At 37.0% G+C, this 12643-nt stretch overlaps 1 protein-coding gene across 2 annotated transcripts in view; it reads left to right on the top strand.

Moving 5' to 3' along the window:
* Positions 1-12643, top strand: part of GPR89A (G protein-coupled receptor 89A) — a 53042-nt gene that overhangs the window by 29359 nt on the left and 11040 nt on the right. For both annotated transcript variants that reach the window (XM_024574578.3, XM_024574572.3), the window contains exons 6-9: positions 4195-4315; positions 4944-5024; positions 10299-10408; positions 12413-12501. In XM_024574578.3, coding sequence (XP_024430346.1) covers positions 4195-4315; positions 4944-5024; positions 10299-10408; positions 12413-12501 — 401 coding nt within the window. The remainder of the gene's footprint in view (positions 1-4194; positions 4316-4943; positions 5025-10298; positions 10409-12412; positions 12502-12643) is intronic.

The raw sequence follows: 12643 nt of genomic DNA, 5'->3' as shown, positions 1-12643 counted from the left end.
CTTCTGATTGAGGGAAGTAGAGCCAATTATGTCTCTAAAAATGCTCTGGTTTTGAACCAAATTTTCCCTTTATCCTAGGAGGTGTCAAATGCTGATTTTGGAACAGATACCTTTCATTTCAGAACAGAAATTTTAGACCTTAGGTTAGTGAATGGACTTCAGGGGAGTAAGGAGTGCACAAAGGTGTCCTTAACTTAAATCTCCTGGTAGTATAGGCAGATTATGGGAATATATTTGTATGTGTATTTGGAGGTAGGTTGTCCATAAGCTTTTATCAGACTCCCAAATGGGTCCATGACCCAAAAGGCAAATGGTCACTGCTAAAGTGATGATAAAGAGTATCTTTAGCCCTGGCTGGTATGGCTTAGTGGATAGAGCTCTGGCCTGCAAACCAAAGGGTTGCTGGTTCACATGCCTGAGTTGCAGGCCAGTCCCCAGTAGGGGGCACATGAGAGGCAACCACACATTGATGTTTCTTTCCCTCTCTTTCTCCCTCCCTTCCCCACTGTGTAAAAAAATAAATAAAATATTTTTTAAAAAAGATTATCTTTAGGGAGTATATGTATTTTGGGCTCCCATCCAAGTACTAACCAGGCCCAACCCTGTGTAGCTTCTGAGATCAAATGAAATTGGGTGTGTTCAGGGTGGTATGACCATAGATGGGAGTATATGTATTTTGGGAAAGAGCAGTGACATGAAACACTCAAAATTAGTAAAAACACAAAATCTTTCTAGGAAAAGTATCCCTCCTCACACAAGAAAGTTTATTTTGAATATAAAAATAAGTCGTGAACAGACTCTGAATTTCTGTGCTAAAAACAATAAACAAAAATCTCTTGGCTAACAAATCCTTATAGAACTACTTTGGAAATATATATACAAGTTGGACTAAAATAAATTAAAGAACTCACTCACTATAAATATATATATAAATATATCTTATAAATATTAAAATATATATTTACTGCAGGTGAGTTCTCTAATATGTATATATATATATATATATATATATATATATATAAGCTCTATTCATGTCACTTTTCTGCTGTATCAGGAATCTTATAGCAGAAAACAGAATATAACTAGTTTGAATATAACTAGTATAAAGCATAAAGTGATTTATTACTGGGTTTTAGGGAGTTTATAAAATTTCTAGGAAAGCGGAGTCATCAAGCTTAAATGGTATGTAGTGAAGAGAACACCACAGAAATACCACAGTACTAAACTAGGAAAAAACCCACTGAAGTTATCACCTGCCTCTCAGGACCTGTGATATCAGGGCTAGATGGTAGAACTTCTGCCCCAGCTGCTCCGTCCCCCAAATGCTCTTATTATTCCCACAATATTGATTTCTGCATTTGAGATCTCACTTGGGCATGTGAATTTGATGCAGCCTAGGTAACATTCGGACACTTAACTTTGAGGAAATCTAGGAAAGAACTTTTGGTTTTCCACCACATTCTGTAGTATAAGAAAATATGCTAGACTTCCAGCCAAGATGGAGATGTAGGTAGACATGCTTTGCCTCCTCTCACAACCATAAGAAGAATAACAGCCAATCTGAAACAAAAAATAACCAGAACTGCCAGAAAATCGAACTGTATGTAAGTCTGACAACCAAGGATTTAGAGAAGAATCATTCATCCAGGTGAGTAGGAGGGGCAGAGATGGGGAGCCAGAGTAGAGAGGACACGGTCTGGCATGCCGAGGCTGCAGTGGCAAGGTGACTGCCAGCGGAACAGGTGGTCCCACATTCACGTGCAGTGGATAAAAACCAGCAGGAACAATGGGGAGCAAGTGATCCCTGTCCCAGGCCAGACAGCGCAGCCCAGAGTTCCATCACTGGGAAAATAAAGCTTCAAAACCTTTGGTTGTAAAAACCAGTAGGGGTTGGGGCAGTGGAAGAAACTGCCAGTCTCTCAGAAGAGTCCATTTAAGTGCCCACTGGATCCTAGAACATACACAAACCCACCCACTCAGGAAATCAGCACCAGGGCAGCAGCTAAAAGGGCACCAGTTGCTAGTGAGAAGTGGGAGAGGTGACTGGAAAGAGGGTGAGAGCCGAGCAAATGGCATTGTTTCCTCTTTGACCCCTCCCTGACCGACAGCACCACAAAGCAGTGAAGCAGGTTGCCCAGCCCTGGCAAATACCTAAGTCTCTGCCCCTTACAACATAACAGGTGCACCAACATGGGGAGTCAAAGCAGCTCTACCTAATACAGAGAAACACAGGGAGGCTGCTAAATTGAGGAGACAAAGAAATATGGCCCAAATTAAAGAACAGATCAAAACTCCAGGAAAAGAACTAAGTGACACAGAGATAGTCAACCGATCATGCAGACTTCAAAATACTGGTGATCAGGATACTCACAGAAATGACTGAGTATGGAAGGAAAAAGGCTTACACAAGGCTCCGCCCCTTACAAAGTAACAGGTGCACCAAGACAAAGATGTATGGCCCAAAGGAAAAAACAAACTAAAACTCCAAAAAAAGAACTAAGTGACACAGAGATACTCAACCTATCAGATGCAGACTTTAAAACACTGGTGATCAGAATGCTCACAGAAATGATTGAAGAAAGGGATTTTTGAATATTCCTCCCAAAATAAAGGAAGAAGTGAAGGCTATGCAAAGTGAAGTAAAGAAAAATATACAGGGAACCAACAGTGAAGGGAAGTAAAGTGGGACTCAAATCAACAATTTGGAACAAAAGGAAGAAATAAACATTCAACCAGAACAGAATGAAGAAACAAGAATTAAAAAAAAAAAATGGAGAGAGGCTTAGGAACCTCTGAGACAACTTTAAATAATCCAACATCTGAATCATAGGGGTGCCAGGAGAAGAAGAGTAAGAAATTGAAAATTCATTTTAAAAAAATAATGGAGAACGTCCCCAATCTGGCAAAGGAAATAGAATTCTAGGAAGTCCAGAAAGCTGTGAGAGTCCCAAAGAAGTTGGACCCAAAGAAGCACACACCAAGGAACATCATAATTATATTACCCGAGATTAAAGATAAGGAAAGAATCTTAAAAGCAGCAAGAGAAAAGAAGACAGTTATCTACAAAGGATTGCCCATGAGACTGTTAGCTGATTTCTCAAAAGAAACCTTAGAGACAAGAAGGGGCTGGAAGGAAGTGAAGTATTCAAAGTCCTGAAAGGCAAGGACCTACATTCAAGATTAGTCTCTCCAGCAAAGCTGTCATTTAGAATGGAAGGGCAGATAAAGTGCTTCCCAGATAAGGTCAAGTTAAAAGAGGTCATCATCACCAAGCCCTTATTATATGAAATGTTAAAGGGACTTATCTAAGAAAAAGAAGAAGATCAAAAATACGAACAGTAAAATTACAACAGACTCACCACTGTAAACAACCAAACCTCAAAAAAAACCTAAGCCAACAACTAGAACAGAAACAGATTCACAGAAATAGAGATCACATGGAGGGGCATCAGGAGGGGGGGAGAATGGAAGAAAAGGTACAGGGAATAAGGAGCATAATTGATAGGTAAAAATAGATAGGGCGGTATTAAGTGTAATATAGGAAATGGAGAAGCCAAAGACTTATAAGTATGACCCCTGGACATGAACAAAGGTGGAGGAATGCTGGAGCCAATGGGGGTACCGGGTGGAGGGCAATAAAGTGGAGAAACAATGGGAGAACTGTAATAGCATAATCAATAAAATATACTTAAATAAATAAAATTGTTTAAGTTTGAAAAAAAGTGAAAAACATATAAGTTAAAGAGCTTATGATCTAAGGGGGAATTGTATATTTCAAAAGTGACTAGAGCAGAAGTTGCTACCTGCCATATATACTCTCCCAGCAAATTTACTTTCTTGTTTTTCTCTTGGGTTTTTTTTCTTTGGCCAAAACTTACACTGAAAGTACTTTGCTTTGTTAGAGTTCATACTACCTTGAGTAAACAGTCAATAGTGTTATTTATAATTATGTTGTTATTTTATTATTATCATCATCCAGTAATAGAGATGATTCTGGGAAGCATATGAAATAAAAAGAAAACCAATAGACTCTTACATATTTATTATAGATTATCTATACAGTAATAAAATCTGTCCTCTGTATGTTAGTTGTATGTAATGGTTGATAATTTTAGTGATGTTTCCTTTTGCAGTACAGATGAAAGCCATTTCATCTCTATTACCTGGTATTAATGCACTTTGATATGTTTTCAGGAATCTTGTCCATAGAACAGCTCATCAGCCGGGTAGGTGTTATTGGTGTGACTCTCGTGGCTCTGCTTTCTGGATTCGGTGCTGTCAACTGCCCATACACTTACATGTCCTACTTCCTCAGGTAATGAGAACTTTGTCTCTTTTCTTTTTTTCCCTTTACTTCTTGAATACATATGTCATATCATGCCACCATTATTAATACTTAAATATACCTGTGACACTGCCTTTCTATTCTTTTCCTCTGTCCTTATGGGCATTGCCTAGGAATCTTTCTAAATACATCTTATTACTTACATTGCTTGCCCTTATTTTTCCTACATTTATTTATTTTAATGGTAATTTCAGTTTGACCCTCTCCACCCTGTACTCACCCCACTCCACTTTTAAAGGCACATTTCTAGAGGATAGTAATGTGAACTAATCTCAACAAATTAGCTCCTCAAAAAAGTGGAACAGTAGAGGACAATGCCAAGTTAAAAGTGTGCTTACACATGCATCATAAATGTCACTGAATGAAAGCAAAGAAAGGTTCTAAGAGAGCTAGTTACTTTCCATTGCCCTGAGACCCCAGAAATATTAGCTATAAAAAATGACAGCAAAAGCTTTTTTGCTCATTTTAATATTTTCTAAAAAGAGACAGGTTCTTGAATTGCTGGGTAACACTGAAGCCTATGTGTTTCTCCAGCTGCCTTGTATTATGCCCAAGGATGGGACCCCAGAACATTGCTGATAGTTTGTGCTTGTTATAGGAATGTGACTGACATAGATATTCTAGCCCTGGAACGGCGACTGCTCCAAACCATGGATATGATCATAAGCAAAAAGAAAAGGTAAGAAATCAGCACATTAAAAAAACCTGTACTGTTAGAATTTCTCAACAAAAAAACTTGACTGTGAAATGATGCTAACAGGGAATTTCCTCTTACTCATTTTCATTAGAAGTTAAGTTATCATCAAAGACTTAATATCTAGCCCTATATGAAAGAAAATTTTCAAGTACAACCTACTTCCTGACTTTAAATAAATTCTCTTGAGATAAATCGTTAGAATATTTTATATTGAAGGTAGTCTACACTGGATGTTTTAAAAGTCTATTGTCCTGAATTTTTACAAACTTTTTCATGACTTTTCAACTTCCTTTCCTCTACTTTAAAAAATTTCTTGTCTGCAGCTATTGTTGTTGTTTTTATTATTTTAAAAGTGTTTGAAATGTATGTTTTCAAAGTGGCATTTCCAGAATCTGTATCACAGTGGGTAAAAGCATAAGCTGTAGACTCAGACTGTCTGAATTTGAATCCTTGGCCTACAACTTGTAGGGACCTTAAACTAGTTACTTTATCTCCTTATGTCTTGGTTTCCTCATCTGTAAAATGGAAATAATGAGCTGACATGTGAAGTTCTTAGAACAGTGAATTACACATAGCTAAGAAAAACTATTGAACTTACTAATAATCTCTGCAGGATAATCATTTGCTTTTAATGCTTTGCCGTCATTTATTCTTTCATATATTCATTCACTTAATAATTATAGAAAGCCTAGTTTATTCCAGGTATTGTACTAAATGCTGAATAGTACGCAGAAATACAAAAGATGAACAGGATAATCAACTTCTACCTTGATGAAGCTTATTAATCTACTGTCTTTGTTAAAGTTATTATTACCCATATAAAAATGATGACATGAGATTTTAAATTGTGTAAGTGTTCTTGGATTTCATGTTTCTTCCTTCAACACTTTTTTAAGACTTAATAAGACCTAATAAGACTTAATAAGAACCATAGTCAAATCAAAGAAGCCTTAATGTAAGAGATACAATAGACATTAGAATGATAAAGAGGCCCAGATTCACCAAGTAATTATTTGTCTCCATTTCTATATATCTTTACTGGGATATTGAAAGTTGATTCATATATATATACATTTATTTACTTAAATATTTTGTTTACATTTATTCTTCAGTTTATTTTACATGAATAACCATGAATACAAATTTTAAAAACATAATAAAAGCAACAATATTCAATATTAGAAGACACTTATATAGGAACAAGACTATCTTGATTCCTAAGAACATTCTGCCTTTTACTATATTTCTTTTATTCGTACCAAGAGATGAATATAAAGTAAGTTCAGGTGTGCGTTTTTAAGCCACTCTATCACTAGTAATGGTTAGTAATTGGCTCTGATGTATCCCTATAGACTCTATCCAGTCAGGACCTGGGATGGTTTGCTGTCCTGCCATAGGTCTCATTAATTTGAGTGGCTCTTAGATGAATCAGCCTCCCTTTTTGACCTAGTTACCATAGTCCTTCACCCAGTGGAGCCAACAGGGCAGATAGACAGCTAACGCGACAACCCTGGGATTCCTACAATGCCTTTGCTATTTGCCAAGTTGTAGAAAAACCATTTTTACAAACACTTACAGAACATCTTTCAGTTTAAGAACAGAGGGCCATAGTGAGATGACATACAAGAAAAATAACATCTGTTATAAACAAAAAAGTTAATGGTTGAAAGTGGTGGCAGGAAAGAGGTATACTGTCTTCTCACTTGGAACACTGAATAGAAGATGAGGTTTATAATATTTGGAAAACATTCATCAAAACCCTAGTTCAGATAGTATGAGCATACTGGCTTAGTGATGAAAGCCTTTCAGCTTTTTTCTGGTTGAGAGAATTAAGTGTTTATTTTGTTTTGTTCTCCTGGTGACTTAGATATTAAAGTTTTTGTGTTGGTAATCTATGATATAGCTGAAATATAGTCTCTATTCACAACCAATACTAGTACAATTTTGAAATTACAGTTTTGTGGAAGATAGAAAATATAGCTGTTCAGCTACACAATGGTATAATGAAAAGAACTTGAGCTAACCAATCACATTACAATAACTGATCTTGAGCAAATACTACACTCAGTTTCCTTATTTGTAAAATGACAGGGTTGACTAAAGTGTCTATAGGTTCCCTTTCAGCCTACAAATTCTGAATTTATATTTTTTTACATAGTTTGTAATGTACAAAAAAGACTACAGTCTATTAACATGTAAAAGTTAAATGCAAGCTATTCCTATGAAGGAAAATCTTAACCTCTATCTTTGAGTTAGAATATTTTAGTCTCTCTTTTGAAAATTTATAGGGATAAGGAAAAATATATTCACTGGTGAAATTTCAACACCCAGCCATAGCTTCCATCAAACCATAGTAGAGGAAACTTCCAGGAATGGCACTATAAAGAGTTCAAGCAATTCCTTCTACAGAAAATCATAAAAACTGGAAAAATTATTTAGAAAACAAATATTTGAGAACACTGGGAAATGAACAAAGACAAGTAGAAATTTGAGAAGAGTGTCAGGTAACTGCATGTTTGTGGCTTTCTTGCCCAGGGGTGCTCTTTAGTCACCATCCACCCTTCCCAGCATCCACTTAGGTATACAGATTGATAGGATTCAAATCAGCAAAGTAACTGGAAGTCTAAAAGGAAATTTTTGGAAGCAAGAGAAATGCAGAAGGATAAGAGCTAGAATCTAAGTATAGCCCCAGCCAGGTGGTTCAGTTGATTGAATGTCATCCCATGCATCAAAAGATTTCAGGGTCAATCCCCTGGCTCATACAGGAGGCAACCAATAGAATCTAGGTGTAAACTGCCCAAATCTGCCTCATCACTAAACAATACATATGCAAAGTAAATAAATATCAGACAGCCTAAGAAAATGTAGGCAAAAACTAGAAGGGGGTCTACTCTTGAGACAGAATTGCCAGTCCACAAAGGTTACACATACTGTTTGATTCTACTTATATAACATTTTTGAAATGACAAAATGGAAATGGAAAAACAGATCCATGGTTGCCAGGGTTTAGAGAGGGGTTGGAGGTGGGAGGAGGAAAATGGGCTATACAAGGGCAGCATGAGGGATCCTTATAGTGATGGAAATGTTCTGTAGCTTGACTGTATCCGTGTCAATACCCTGGTTGTGATATTGTACTACAAATTTTTGAGATGTTTCCATTGGGGAAATTTGGGGAAAGTATGAGGTCTCTCTGTATTATTTTACAACCACATGTGAGCCTATAATTATCTCAAAATAAAATGTTTAATTAAAAGAGAAAAGTAATAGCTGACTTCCCACTGGGAATGATGGAGACCAGAAAACAGTAGGGTAGCATATTTAAACCATAGCAAACAATTTTCAGCCTCTTCACTTGAAGACTACCACCAAACCTTAGCCAAGTGCACGTGTTTTTCCAGGTTGTGGGTTTTTAAAAGGCATTCAGCTAATAATAGGCATATTATTCTCATTCTGGACCTAGCCCTGTTATAAAGAGGCAATAGTGATGATGATCATGGTGGTAGTAGTGATAATGGTGAAGAAAAGCTCAAGATAAAAGTCAACTGCTTCTATAGGACCTTATTTTTTTTTCTTTTTCAGGAAGTTTGTTGTTTTTCTTTTTTAAATGTATTAATAGTTATTATTTATCTGCAACTTATTTGATAAGAGACAAATTGGTTTAGAGGCAGGTGATAAAATTGAAATTAAAAGTGAATTGTTTAAAAGAAGGCCATGCTTGTCCATATGCAGCCAACTTTCACTTCTAGTGATCATACCTCTCTCCCTGTTATGGGCCATAATTCAGTGTCAGTCACCTTCACATAATTAACCAGTTCTACTCCACAGCCGGTCATTGTGTTCGCTGTATTGTAGACATTGAAACTAAGGACAATAGAAACGTGTTCTGTGCTCCCTCTGTCCCCACTGCCTCTCCTTTAATCCAGGAGAGATTAAATCCAGTATGGTAAGGTGAAGTGAACATTTAAATGAATGGGATAGAACTTCTTCCTTATACTTGTTCCAGTTTTCCCAACTAAGAAAATAGGAAAACTAAATGTTATAAGTCTTGTCAACTCAAAATATCCCTAGGTCTGAGCCTGTTCTTGGTTATTAATTATATTTTCCAGCAATGCTGAGTTACAGTGAATGTGTGTACAATTAAAGGAAAATGCAGAAAGAGCCAAATTGGAACTATATTCCACTTACTCAGTATCCAGGCAAAGGTCATTTTGAGAAGGACATAATTAAACAGACATGGCCTAATATTCTTCATTGTTAATACCAATAGCTTTAAAAAATTTAGGCCACAGAAATGCCATTGGTATTATTTGCATTGGTCCCAAATATGAACAAACAATACTGTCTCTTCCTCCTCAGCACTTCTATCTCTTGTCACCCCCAAATGTCTACCTTGAGTTAAATTTTTCTTCAGTCATACCACTCTATTTTTTATTAGATTTATACTGGTTTATTTTAGGCCTATAGGTTTTGGCCCATTATAGCCTTCAGGTAACCATTTATGCACAACCGATCTTGTTTTCCTCACAAAGACCCTGTTCTCAATACCTATGTTGGTAGGCTGGAACATGCCAGCAACTACTACTGAGGTGGTGGGTTCTCCACAGATAAGAGGACAAGGGAAAGCATAGTAGTTCCTGTTAACTTATTCAGTAGTGGGAGGAGATTGGAGTTAGAGGGATAATGATGATGTTTTAGAAGAGTCCAGGTTTGTGTGACTCTGCTGGGGTTTTTTTCTTTTTTCTCCTTCTGGGAAGAAACATTTATTGAATTCCTACCCTGTACCTGGTCCTTTAGCTAGGTGTGTTAGCTATTACTTTATTTTGTCCTTAAGTGATCATAGTGATAATTATTAATATGTGTACAGCACTTTGTTGTTTATAACATGAGTTCTTTTATATTATTTCATTGATCTGCACAACTGTCCAGAGATGAGGAAATGAAAACTCAAAGGTCTCACAGCTTCTGAGTGGCAGAGCCATTCCTCAAACTTATTACCTACTCCAAATTCTGTCTTCTTCACTTAGGCCTCATTGCTTTTGGGCAGTGTATAGTTTCCCCTCAGTTGTAAGGTGTGAAAAAGTGGGACTCCAGAGTTTGCGTCCTTCCGTGAACACTTCAGCAGATGAAAGAGGTAGCGGCGGTTATGAGACTAGATGGTGAATGAGAATGGATTATGAGGGTCCATGCTTCCTTGCTTAGGTTTTGTTTTGTTTGTTTTTGTTTTTTCATTGTTTATTTTGTTGTTTTTCATTTCAGGATGGCAATGACACGGAGAACTATGTTCCAGAAGGGGGAGGTACATAACAAACCATCAGGATTCTGGGGAATGATAAAAAGTGTTACCACTTCAGCACCAGGAAGTGAAAGTATCCTTTATCCCTCTGCTTGATACTTTTTTTTTTTTATTAAAGTTGACATTCAATATTATATTAGTTCCAGGTGTGCACCATAGCGATTAGCTATTTATATAACTTACGAAGTGATCTCCCTGATAAGTCTCGTACTCAGCTGGCACCATACATTCTTTTTCTCAACTCTGAACCAAGGACAAGAGAAAAAAGTAGTTTAGAATAGTCTCTTCTAAGGTAGCTGACTGCATCCATAGTCCAGCAGGCCAGGGCTAGGCTTAGGAAATTGTGTGCAGTCATCTTTCCAATACCCATAGATGATCCTAAAATCATAAAATCATTGTCTTTGAGCTGGACAGGTCCTAACAAGTGAGTCTTTCCATTTTACAGATGAGAAAAGAGACTCAGAGGAAGTTAAGTCACACAGTGGTTTGTGGCAAAGATAGAACCAGAACTGTAGTCTCCCTTTCTTAGTTCTTTCCATTACACTACTACATTTCCAACTCTGAAACACAACTACCAAACATAATGTCTCCCTAAAATGTATGGTCTGTATAGAAGATGGGAAGGGCCTATTTCTAAAACAGTCAGTTTTCCTAAGCGAATTTTAAGCAGCTGTGTGTCTCCAGTGACTTTTTGGTTTAAAAATCAAGGAGATTGGGTTAATGGATTGTTGTTGGCCCACCTGGTTGCAGTGTTAAACTAATTCCCAAATTGGGTAACCAGGTCTTTTTGTGGCTATCAGGCTCTCAAGTCAAAATGTTGGGGACCCAGGAGTGGGGTAGCATATTCCTGTTTCTCTGACCTGAGGAAATCCAAATTCCCTTTTGCTTCAATTGATGAAAAAGGATGTAATCTTTTCTTGCTCTAAATTATGACATATCTCTCTGGAGTCAAATGCAGGTAAGAATTAGACCAGAGAAAAGTGGGATGACCAGAGGTGGGGGTGGGGGTAAGGGAATGAATTACTTTAAATTAATTTAATCAAAAAACAGTTATTTCACATCTCCTAAAATGAACAGAGTACAGCCTCACTTTTCAAGGAGCTTACTGCCTAATCATGAGGGGGCAAACATGTTAACTAGTTAAACTCTATTGTTTGGTGGCTGGACCATGCCAATAGTAGCCACTACTGAGGAAGGAACTGAAGTGCTGATTTGTGTAATAGTGGGGAAAATCACAGAGGATGGAGGATTTAGATTAAAGTCAATGTTTCTGTTTTAGAGGGGGCTGTCTTTATTATTTTTATTACTTAAAAATCCATGAAAGCCAAAGTTTAGGTTTTAGCTATTTTAGTGACACTAAATCAATTCAACAAAAGTATCAGGATTCTTTATCTTCTCTGAGCCTGTTTTCTTAACTGGAGAGAATAATAAATAGCATGACCTCACTTAGTTCTTGAAAGTGGCATAGTGTAATGGAAAGAGCAGATCTTAGAGTAAGATCTGACTTTGCATCCATGCCTATTAGCTGTGTGACTTTCAGCAAATTATTTGACTCTCTGAGTTTTACTTATCTGCAATATGGACAATAACACCTATCTCACAGGAGTGTTACAAGAATAATAGAAGATAATGTCTCTAAATGTCATAAGTCATAGCCTGTATTAGAACTCAGTACATACTAGTTCCCTTTTCCAATATTGTATTTATTCAGATAATTTATGAGAAACTATACGATATTATAGGTATTTTTCTTACTTTGTAACCACTTGAGATTTCCAAGATTACATTTGACTTAATCTAACTAACTAGATTAAGCAAAAAAATGAACAAAACCATCTGTCTGAGCCACTTGAGCTAATAAGAAACAGTGGTAGGGTGTTTGGTGAAGCTTTTACACACCTGTGCTGGAGGTTGGGAAAATTGGTCTGAAGTAGTACTGTTGGCTGTGAAGCAGGAAATTGAAAATATAAGCAGTTCCTAGGATCCTCTACAGGAGAAGCCAAAAGCACATGCCTTCTTCATTTCTATTTGTTGAAACGTTTGTGCGGTTTAAACCTTGATTCCTATTTTGTGCCAGATCTTACTCTTATTCAACAGGAAGTGGATGCTTTGGAAGAACTAAGCAGGCAGCTTTTTCTGGAAACAGCTGATCTATATGCTACCAAGGTACAGAACAAGGAAACTGAAGTGTGCTTTTTGTCAATATGACTGAAGAGAGAACGAGACTAAGTAGCTTTTTAGTGTCCTCTATGGCCAAGCAGTGCAAGAGGCGCCTCATAGCTTAAATATTAGCCAGGAAGCATTAGAA

The sequence above is a fragment of the Desmodus rotundus genome, chromosome 12, assembly GCF_022682495.2.
Source record: "Desmodus rotundus isolate HL8 chromosome 12, HLdesRot8A.1, whole genome shotgun sequence".
Classification (NCBI taxonomy): Eukaryota; Metazoa; Chordata; class Mammalia; order Chiroptera; family Phyllostomidae; genus Desmodus; species Desmodus rotundus.
This window is presented reverse-complemented; position numbering and strand designations above follow the sequence as displayed.